An 11,552-nucleotide genomic window follows, 5' to 3' on the forward strand; every position below is an offset into this window, starting at 1 on the left:
TCATGGTGTATAAGGTGGTGGTGACTGTTCTGCAGCAATTTTGTCATAAGCTGGTGGAGCATCAGGTACCTATAGTAAGAAAATGAGTGTGAAAGTCTGAAAAAACAACAGAGGTACAAGAAAAGTACATTAAAGATGCAGTGAGCTATCTACCTTCAGTCATGGTACTGCAGCTCAAAATAGCTGAGGTCAGTAATTATGTCTTTATTTTTTTGAGTTTAGTTTTGCTAACATGTTCTTTTATTTCACAACAGATTAAGTTAATTTTGTTTGCTTGCATCATTCGTCTAAAGAGAGAATTTTCAGTGTTATAAGGACAGGAAACTTTTTTAAAAGGAAAAAAATATTCTATTAAGAATTCAAACTAATACTGAAACTTTTCTTTAAGAGCCTTGATGCAGGTACATTTTCTTATTTCCAGTGTTAACAATTTGGGCAGCTTCTTTAAAACTGATTGTAGATTAGCCTTTGCCCTATTCAAAAATTATTTAAACACACACATAACTTGACATATATGTTTATCAATTAAGTTGATAAAAAACTATGGGTTTCAATATTTTCAAAATTATTAGATGAGCTAAAAATGTAAGGTTTTACAACATTTCCTGACAAGAGTATAGTAAACCAGAGACAGTCCATTTGTTAGTCTAAATCCCTAATCATCCATTGGGAAGATGTTTGTTTATTCAGTGTATCTCAGTTTTCAGGTATTGCAGTATCCTCATAGATCACATAATGATCATGTAACATAAGAATAAAAGTAGGTAGAAGAAGATAAATTTTTAAACAAAGAATTATTAACAGCAGATTTTAAAAAACTTTTTTTCACAGTAAAAAATATGCACAATACTAATTTTTAAGTTAATGTTAAGAGACATTGAAGACCCAATTTAGAGACCACACCCTGATAAAGAAACCATCAACAAGTGACTGCTTACCAGGATTTTCTCACCATGTCTTGCTGTGTTTTAAGTGAACCCTTGAGTTGCAACTTACCTCAGAATTAAAGTTGTTGTAGTCCTGGAGAGGTGCTTTAGAATCCACTACTGTTCCATCATCTGCCACTGTCCGGACTGTGTCCATAATAGAGCTTTTGCTCTGTGACAGATCATAAATATGGAGAAGATTAAAGGAAAAAGAGAATGCAAAGTTGAAGCAGATTGTGTGTCTATTGAATATTTGACAGCACATTTACCATATGTGTTAGACCTGGGATTAGGACTGTTTTATTTTATGTACAGTCTGTACCATTTCTTCCCTAGCCTAACAAAAATTTGATTTTCAAGACCAAAAAGCATCAATCTGCAATGAGAAGGAATTAAGACACAAATAGTGATTTTAATTTGCTTTTTGAAGTTGTTTTTTTTTTAAGTATTGCCCTCATTTAAGCATTTCACTATGAAAGTTCACCTTTTATGTAATCTGCCAATTTAAATACACCAAACTCATCTTGGTTTTCTGTAAATACTGAAAATAATGCTTCCTAGAGATCAGGTTTTTATACTGATGTATTGTGCAAGGTTGGGCAACTGGCTTCTTTTGCTTCTGCTTCCTCTTACTCTTTTGTCTGACTTGCAAGTTCTCCAGGGCAAGGTATGTTTCATATTGTGTGGTTTCATCTGTGTATATGTCACTGAGTATATTGCCTGAGGTAATCATGTCCTATTACAGGTTCCATGTTCTATGCATTAATGTAATGAAAATAATGGTTATACATCATCAAAATAATAATAATATAGAAAGAGCTGCCATCCTTACCCGCAGACTTTTATAGCCACCACGTCTTTTGTAATACCAGCAGCCAAAGATAAGTAAAATCGCCAGCACCAAAATAAAGAGTCCAATGCCCAGAGCTCTGTTGGGATACCAAAACAAAATAATCAACACCAGAACTAGATGCATTCTTCTGGGAGCAAAAATGATTAGGGTAAAAGTTTGTATCCTATCGTTTATCAGAGGCAGGCATGGAGCAGAATTCACCCCAGAAAATACACAAAGTATCTGTAACTTCAGCCACTCTCTGAAGATTAAGTTATCTGCCAAGTTCTTAAGCATTTTTAAAATTATGGATATATTGCTCCAAAGGTAATAATCTACCAGTGTCTGCTTCTAAAGAAAGCCCCACCTGCAAATCCAGCAAACAACATTGTGATATAGGAAAAGAATGTGAAATTAAGTGCCACACATGCAGAAACAGTTATTTTTAAAAATCTATCTAGGAAGTGTTTATCAAGTGTTTATCTAACACTTTTTCCTGGTGCAGCTGTGTTGCAGCAGATCTTCAAAGTTATGAGACTGCTCCACTGTTTTTTTTCTGTCTCCAGCACAGTTAAAGTAGAGAAGCTACTTCTCTGAGCAACTGCTACCTTTACATTTTGAAACTACTTTCTGCTTTTCATGCACTCCATAGGTCTACCCATCCCTTAGCCTGCACCTACTGCATGTTTGCCATCCAACTCCTCTACCTATTCAGAGGCTGATACGAAAAGTGTCCATGAAATTTCCTTACAATTCCAGGTAAAGTTGCAGTTGTGCTACGAGGTATCTGTGCTTAGATTTGGAATGCTCCTGGTACTGGAAGCAGGGAGTCATCTCCCTTGCATAACTGGAGAAGCTGCTTACAATTGCAGTCACTGGAACTTGGGGCAGTTAGAGGTGAGACAGAGGTGCTTGGTTTCAAGTGCTGAGACAATTCTAGCCAGCTTTCTCTTTTGGAGAACTGAATGGCTTTGGGAAGACTATGAGAGAGCCTTCCCCCTTTTTTTATTCTCTTTCCCCTGAAATAAACATGGTGGGAAAATTTTCTTGCAATATGTGTTGGGGAGGGCAAGTCACCAAGTTTGAGGGACAGTAAGACAGTGCTAGAAGCATATTCCACATACAGATAGCCCAAGCACTTTGGAAGTATTTGTCTAAAGTACTAAGCCATCACCAGTGGGATAGTGTCTCTAGAAATCCAAGACCCAGCATAGCAACACAGAATTATAGAATGAATGGGTTGGAAGGGGTCTTTAGAGGTCATCTAGTCCAACCCTCCTGCAGTGATCAGGGACAGCTTCAACTCAGTTAGTTTCCTCAGAGTTCTGTCCAACCTGGACTCGAATGTCTCCAGGGATGGGGCATCTAGGAGGGCAACTAAGCTGGTGAAGGGACTTAAGCAAATATCCTATGAGGAGAGACTGAGGGAGCTGGGGCTGTTCAGCCTGGAAAAAAGGAGGCTCTGAGGAGACCTCATCGCTCTCTACAACTCCCTGAAAGGAGGGTGTAGCCAGGTGGGGGTTGGTCTCTTTTCCCAGGCAACTCTCAGCAAGACAAGAGGGCATGGACTTAAGTTGTGCCAGGGGAGGTTTAGGTTAGATATTAGAAAGAATTTCTTTACGGAGAGGGTGATCAAGCATTGGAATGGGCTGCCCAGGGAAGTAGTGGATTCTCCATCCCTGGAGCTATTTAAAAAGAGACTGAATGTGGCACTCAGTGCCATGGGCTGGTAACTGCAGCAGTAGTGGATCAAGGGTTGGACTTGATGATCTCTGAGGTCCCTTCCAACCCAGCCAATTCTATGATTCTATGATTCTATGATCTATCACTGCTCTGGGCAACGTGTTCAGCCTGTTCAGTAAGGTCTCCCTGGAGCTTTCTTTTCTCAAGGTTGAACAACCCTAGCTCTTGGCTAAGTAACAAAATATTAGCTTAAATTACTTCTTCTTAAGTGGAGTTTTGCCCAACTACTCAAAAAATTTACTGAGAGTCACATTTCTCTGGCACTTATGTCTCTTATCTGCTTCTTGATGGTATTTTAACATTTCTCTGGTGTTTTCACTTAGGTTATTCTTTAGAGTGAGACAATATCCTTTGAAGGTTCTGAAGAGATGTAGGTGAATCTGGAGATAAAATCTAATGTGAAGATCCCCTTGAAACTGTCTTAAAAGAAAATTCTAAATAAACCTGGTAATTTTATTTTAAAGATTAATGACTTGTGATCATATGACCAAACTCTATGTTCTCAAACTGTGCAGTTATGATTTTTCTTAAGGGTTGAGGACTTTCTATGATTCTACAATGACAAACATTAGAAACAGCTACAGGATAGCTAAAATACACTCTACCTATATACAGTGGTGACTGTTTTGTACATTTGTTTAAATTGTTGGGGGTTTTTTGGGTTTTTTTTGGGCCACCTAATATGAATCACAGAGTCACAGAATTATCAGAGCTGGAAGGGACCTCTAGAGATCATCTAGTCCAACTCTGCCACTAGAGAGAGGCATTACCCAGGTGGGTAATGCCTCCAGGTGGGTTTTGAGTCTCCAGAAAAGGGGGCTCCACAACCTCCCCGGGGCATCTTGTTCCAGTGCCTTGTCACCCTCATAGTAAAAAAGTTTTTTCTTAGGTTTAAACAGACCTTCCTGTGTCCCCTCATCCTGTCACTGGGAATTACTGAGAAGAATCTGGCTCCATCTTCCTTGCACCCACCCTTTAGATACTTGTAGACATAAACAAGATCTCCCCTCAGCCTTCTCTTCTCCAGGCTGAAGAGTCTCAGCTCTCTCAGCCTTTCCTCGTAAGAGAGATGCTCCAATCCCTCAGTCATCTTTGTTGCCCTCTGCTGGACTCTCTCCAATACTTCCCTGTCTCTTGAACTGGGGAGCACAGTTCTGGATGCAGTATTCCAGCTGCGGACTCACCAGGGCAGAGTAAAGGGGGAGAATGACCTCCCTTGACTTTCTGGCCATGCTTTTCTTTATGCAGCCTGGGATTCCATTGGCCTTCCTGGCAGCAAGGGAACACTGCTGGATCATGGATAACTTACAGTCTAGCAGGACCCCCAAATTCTTCTCCTCTGAACTGCTTTCCAACAGGTCCCTAATCTATATTGGTGCTTAGGGTGGTTGCTACCCAGCTGCAGGACCCTACATTTGCTCTTATTAAACCTCATCGGTTTCTTCTCTGCCCAGCTCTTCATCCTGTCCAGGTCATGCTGGATGGCAGCACAGCCCTCCAGAGTGTCAGCCACCCCTCCCAGCTTCGTATCCTCAGTGAACTTGCTGAAGACACACTGTCCCCTCATCCAGGTGGTTGATGAACATGCTGAATGAGAGTGGACTGAGTATTGACCCCTGGGGTACACTGCTTGACCCTGCTTCACTGGTGATCACCCTCTGAGTTCTGCCACACAGCCTGTGTTAACATAGGTTTTACTTTATGCTTACTCTTCTGCTGCAAGATAGCTGTGTCCTTTCACTCTGAAAAAGTTGCTGTCTGGATGGTGGTTTCTTCTGGGCATTTTGTGAGCTCGGTCCTGTTCAAACCTACAGGATAGAAATACAGTGCCTCAGTGCAATAAATGGTTTGTTATCTTTAAAGCATGAAGCTATCAATTTTTTGTTTTAACAGAAGCATTTTAGGGAGGCAAAATCAAGTAGATCCATATATACGTGCAACCATCCCAGTTTAAGGCAAAACTCAAAACTGTAACAATAATCCACATTTTAACAGCTCCACTGACATTAAGATATTTTCACTGGAAGGCAACAGAGAAAAAAATTGACATGTTCTCTTTAGCAAGTAAGAGATGGCAGACTTCTGAAGTAAAATCTTTAAGGAATAAATAAAGAAAGGCAATTTGCCTGGACAAGAAGAATTTACAGAAGAAGAAAAGCTAATACTGTCCTTAGAATAGGTTGGGTCCTTTATTTCTGTTATTACCAGTAAATGCTCAAGGGCCTGCTTTCCAATCAGCATAAATTCTCAAAGATCTTTTGATTTTCAGGTAATTAAATAAATTTTTGCCAGCTGACAATCTATACTGTGCTTATAATTATATTATAATTTCCAGTTTTAAGGGAATAAGCATCTAGCAACGAGCAGTTTGAATGGTTAAAATACTGTTTGATCAAATATAGTGAAGAAAAAATCCACAAGCAATCATGTTTCTCTCATTTAAACAGCACAACAGCATCTCCTACTTCACAGCGAATCCACATACCTTACAGAGGTAAAGTATAAAACCCTATGACTTTACTGGAGAGAATGCTAGCAAAGGAAACAAAGCATTTTCAAAGTTCACTGAGGGGCAGTCAAGACTCTTCTAAAGTATAATTTTGAAGAAACACGGAAAATTTTAGGTAGAATAGAAAATACAAATCTTACCTCCTTCAGACCTGTATTCTGTGTGCTAACTGAAAGGCATGTACAGCTCTCTTTTACTTGACTTGGTCTGTTTTTTTCTTTGATCTGTTCTCTTATGACTATCACGAGTTTAAATTCCTTTCAGTACAGCTTCTGAATGCATTAATTAGTATGAAAGAAGCAAGGGGGAAACTTTTCCTTTTCTTCTTGCGGTCTTCATCCTTCCCTCCTCATAAGAAGCTCAAAATTCTGTTATTTTTTAATTACATATCCTCCAAGAAATATCTTGACACCATTTTACCTGCCTAATCAGTACAAAAACCTAGAGTGGGCAGTCTGCTTCTGAATTCAAACATGTTTCAATTTAGAGTTGATTATTTTGTGACATGATGGTGTAAAAAGAGGTTTTGTTGTGTTTAGCTTTGTGTACGCTTCTGCAGCATTGTAACACTCCGCAAACTACTGTAGCTGGAGCAAAACTGATGGGCACTTAGAAGTGTCATAAAATTAGGGCAAGGAAAGTTTAATTCTGCCACAAAAAGAGAGCCTGTCCCATGGGCTACAGTACTTACAAAGCCTGGTTTCCTATGGACTGTGAATTGCTGTGCTCATACTGCAGTAATTCCACTTACAACACCAGGCAAGGAATGACAGTCTGTGATTAATTCAGAGGTCTGGGTACCATGGTGGGTCAGCAGTGTTAGTTACTGCTCAAAACACTAAGGAATATATAAGAACTGTGTTATGCTTGTTATTTGTCCCAGTGAATCATTAATTTGGGTCTTTCTATCCTGCCACAGATTTATTTTATTTTGTTTGAAAGATTCAAAACTTTGAAGTTTCCACTTATTTTTCAAGCTGTGAACCTGGTTCTAAATGCATCTGAAAATGGCTGACAGCCTCAGGACTTGCAAGCAAAGAACAGATCGTGTGAGAGTTCAGCATCCATTTCTTCAGGAAACTGAATTAAAAGTCTTAATATCAATATTCTTAGTTAGTCCAGGGCTGAGAAGAGCCAGGCCATTTTTCTGCTTTTATATTTTGCCTAATTACGGTAAAATCTGACCTTTCTTTGAGTATTTGCGCATGGTGGTGCCCGGTGATACAACCAAAGGCCATGGGCCTGATCTAAAACACAGGAGGCTCCATGTGCACATCAGAAAACACTTTTTCCTGTGAGGGTGACTCAGCACAGGTTGCCAGAGGGGTTATGGAGTCTCCATCCTTGGAGATATTCAAAGGACATCTGGCCATAGACCTAGGCAACAAGCTTCAGGTGGTCCTGCTAGAACAGGGGGTTAGATCAGGTAACATCCAGAGTTCTCTTCCAACCTCAGCCATTCTATGATTAACACTAGAAGGATCTAATTGTTTTTGCTAGACCCATTAAAGCCTGAAACAACACATTTTTTGCAGGGAGAATAATAAAGGGAGGAATCATAGAATGCCCAGGGTTGGAGAGGACCTTAGAGATCATCCAGTTCCAACCTCCCTGCGTGGACAGGGACACCTTTCACTAGACCAGGTTGCTCAAGGCCCCATCCAACCTGGCCCTGAACACCGCCAGGGAGGGGGCAGCCACAGCATCCTTGGGCAACCTGTGCCAATGTCCCACCAACCTCACACAAAATAATTTCTTCCCAATGTCTAACCTAAACCTCCCCTCTTCAAGTTTGAAAGCATTTCCCCTTGTCCTCTCACCACACTCCCATGTGAAAAGCCCAACCCCAACTTTCTTTTAGGCCTCCTTCAGATACTGGAAAAATGCTATAAAGTCACCCCAGAGCCTCCTCTTCTCCAGGCTGAACAACCCCAACTTCTTCAGCCTATCTCCAGCCCTCTGATCATTTCAGTGACTCTCTTCTGAGCATATTCCAGGAGCTCAATGTCCTTAAGTTGGGGACTCCAGAACTGGACACAGTACTCCAGGTGGGGTCTCACAAGGGCAGAGCAGAGGGGGAGAATCACCTCTCTCAGCCGTCTGGACACCCTTCTTTTGATGCAGCCCAGGACCAGGATTGGCCTTCTGAGCTGCAAGCACACACTGATGGCTCTTGTTAAGCTTCTGGTCACCACCACCCCCAAGTCCTTCTCCTCAGAGCTGTCTGGAATACGGAAGAAGAATGAGCAGAAGTGGGAAGAATAAACTTGCTCTTCTGGTCAAATGGTTCAGTGTTTCTCTTATATTATCTCAGATTATCCCAACAGGAATTTCAAAGTTGGTGGAGATTCAGGGAAACCCTGTAGATACCCATGTGGGTACAACAGTGAGTGTATGCTATCACAGTCTATCAAGTCCCCAAGCAACATGCCAGCCCTTGTGCCATATCTCCAAAAATGTCATAGAGCTTGTCATCAAATCATGTGTTTTCCTGCAGAAAATATTTGCTGTGGGAGAGGGTGATAACTAAAGAGTACTTTTTGTTCTTGTGAGAATCAAAACAGAGGCTCAGAGAAAATCCATGTGATACCAAAACCATCCTCTGCCCCTTCCTTGCTTCAAGCAATGTGAGGTACAAAAGGTCAACTGATTGAATATTTTGCTTTCTGAATGAATCTCTTGTATACTGTATAACAGTATAACAGGGAAGGGAAAAAGAAAACAAAAGTCCAGATTTGTCATAAATCTGAGGTTCCATCTGGTATGTAAATGCATAAAGCTGCTATTGAGGAATAGATGAGGTGAAATACAATGTACTGGTTTTTTTTACAAGTTTTTTACAAAATCACTTCCCTGAGTGGTGCTGCTCTGTCAGTGTAGAATCATTGGAGTTCACATATGCATGCCACAGGTGTCACTTTTTAAAAATTAACATTTGAGGAGGTGAAGAGCTGGAAGAGGACATATGCTTAGGAGAAAGCCCAGAGCAACCCAGCCTTTTTTTGATAGCCAGCAGCCTGTGGCAATTCTAGGATACTGTGGTAAATCTTGAGGATAGGTGTGAAATGAATGCTTCTTGTGTAACTGAAAATCATAGAATCATAGAATGTTAGGGGTTGGAAGGGACCTCTAGAGATCATCTAGCTCAACCCCCCTACCAAAGCAGGATAACCCAGGGCAGGCCACAGAGGAACGTATCCAGGTGGGTTTTGGAAGCCTCCAGAGCAAGAGACTCCACAGCTTCTGTGGGCAGCCTGCTCCAGCGTTCTGTCACCGTCACAGTGAAGAAGCTTCTCCTCATATTGAGGTGGAATTTCGTATGTTCTGGCTTAAAACTTTTTCTCCTTGTCCAATTACTGGTCCCCTTTCTCTTGACACCCACCCCTCAGATATTTATATACATTAATAAGATCCCCTATCAGCCTTCTCAAGGCTAAGCAGCCACAGTTCTCTCAGTCTTTCTTCATAGGAGAGGTGTTCCTTAATTATCCTCATACCACTCCATTGGACTCTCTCCAGGAGATCCCTGTCTCTTGAACTGGGAAGCCCCAAACTGGGTCCAATATCTCAGGTGTGGTTTCACCAGGGCACAGTAGAGTAGATCTTGGGAGAACCTCCCACGATCTGCTGGACACACTTTTCCTGATGGAGCACCCAGCAGCATCCCTGGCATGCTGGATGGAGGGGATGCAGCTCAGCTCTTCACAGCAGTGGGAGCGTGGCAGGAGCACAATCTGAAATATGACAGGCTCAGATGGAGCCATAAGGGCAACCCAGCAGTGGAGCTGGGGCCCAGGCTGGTTGTGCCACCTCCATCCTTGGCATTCTCATGTTCTGACCCAGTGAAGGCCATTCTGAGCCCAGACCTGGCTCTGCTCTGGCCAGAGGCTGGGGTTGGAGTTCTGCCCAGGTCCCCACCAGCCTGAACAGAACCATGTGATTCTGTGAAAGGAGAAATGAAAAGTAGTTTGGTTTTGGTTTTTTTTTTTTTTTCTTTCTGAATGCACTGAATAGTCTCAGTCACCTGGACACTGTCAGCTGGTGATTACGTATCTGCTTAATAGCACAGAAAAACTACTGAATGTTTGCATATATTCATTTTAGGACTGCTTTTACTATTGGTGCCCCCAGATGAATCCACAGTAGTGGAGCAGAGGTGAATGATCACCTTGCATGATCTGCTGTCTGTGCCTCTGAGCATATAGCCCAGGATGCCACTCGCCTCTGTACTGCCTGTGTTGGGTTATAGCAGAATACAGAAACTGGTGATAGGGCTTGCAAATCAAATGTAGAATTTGAACCGAAAGTCAGGGTTGGAAACTGCTTAAACATGTCTTCCCCACTACAACAATTCCCCTTCCCTTAATTTTATAAAATTAAATGCTATTTTAAATATTGGAACACTGCAGGAGACTGAAAAACAACACTCTCTAGAAAAATCACTTAAAAAATTAACATAATTGAAAAAATGTTTTGTCAGAAATTTCAAGAACTTGCTTACAAAAGTTTGCCCATGCAGTTTTATCCCTTCCAATACATGTTCTGCAATCAGGCCCTCATTTATTATTGGCTTAGCTAATTTCCTGTAAGTTAGGTTAAATGTTTAAAGTAATTATTATTATTGTGAGACAAGAAATGAGAATTATTTTCTTAAAAAGTGATTTGTGTTAAACTTGGCATCACAAGTAAGGTGTTTCCATGGTGGAAATTTCTGTAGGTCATAACTAGGGCAGCTCTGACCTTTGGAATAGTGTGGAAGCTTTGAAGTGCCATGTTTTTTCCATTTGTTTTTTGGTTTTGTGATACAGCCCTTCCTCCTTTCTTTTATGTTCTCTCTTCTCTCTGATAAAATAAAATGATATAAAAAGAAAAAAATTTGTTTGGGTACAGATTCTTTTTATTCTCACAAATTGAATATTTGCAGGAAGTCATTTAGTCCATCTCACTGTCCTGAAGCACAACTGAATATATTTAGATTCTCTCTTAATGTCTCACCTATTCTCTGATATCTCTGTGTTTCATATTCTCCTAAAATCCTAGTATGGATTTGAAGGCTCTGTAAAAATAATTTTCTATACTGGACAAATCACTGCTCTTTCATTTTTTTTTCTTTTTTTTCTCCTCTTTTTTAGTTGACACTGTAGTTTATACTTTTTCATTCTTGCTCCACTTTGCAACTTACGTAACTCTTCCAGTTTAAGCCTTGAAAGCAACATTACCACCTCTATCTTACCATGGCATGATGAAATTCAACACGGGGAAGTGTAGAGTTTTGCATTTGGGGAAGAACAACCCGATGTCCCAGTATAGGTTGGGGGCTGACCTGCTGGAGAGCAGTGTAGGTGAAAGAGACCTGGGGGTCCTGGTAGACAAGAGGATGACCATGAGCCAGCAATGTGCCCTTGTGGCCAAGAAGGCCAATGGCATCCTGGGGTGCATTAGAAAGGGTGTGGTTAGTAGGTCAAGAGAGGTTCTCCTCCCCCTCTATTCTGCATTGGTGAGGCCGCACCTGGAGTATTGTGTCCAGTTCTGGGCCCCTCAG

The 11,552-nt window shown here is 41.2% G+C and overlaps 1 protein-coding gene across 1 annotated transcript; it reads right to left on the bottom strand.

Moving 5' to 3' along the window:
* Nucleotides 1–5,284, bottom strand: MLANA (melan-A). The gene is made up of 4 exons (XM_008496223.1): nucleotides 5,211–5,284; nucleotides 1,759–1,855; nucleotides 997–1,098; nucleotides 1–69 (listed from the first exon to the last, which is right to left on the bottom strand). The coding sequence occupies exons 1-4, from the start codon at nucleotides 5,282–5,284 to the stop codon at nucleotides 1–3; spliced, it is 342 nt and encodes a 113-aa protein (XP_008494445.1).
* Between the last annotated feature and the right edge of the window lie 6,268 nt (nucleotides 5,285–11,552).

The sequence above is a fragment of the Calypte anna genome, chromosome Z (genome assembly GCF_003957555.1).
Source record: "Calypte anna isolate BGI_N300 chromosome Z, bCalAnn1_v1.p, whole genome shotgun sequence".
NCBI lineage: Eukaryota > Metazoa > Chordata > Aves > Apodiformes > Trochilidae > Calypte > Calypte anna.

Bases quoted from the DNA above. Each gene is read 5' to 3' on its own strand.
- MLANA (XM_008496223.1), bottom strand. From the start codon at position 5,284: ATGCCCAGAAGAAACCACCATCCAGACAGCAACTTTTTCAGAGTGAAA. The intron at 1,856-5,210 runs GTAAGCATAAAG...GTATCCCAACAG, and splicing joins AGCTATCTTGCAGCAGAAGA to AGCTCTGGGCATTGGACTCT. The intron at 1,099-1,758 runs GTAAGGATGGCA...GATCTGTCACAG, and splicing joins GTGGCTATAAAAGTCTGCGG to AGCAAAAGCTCTATTATGGA.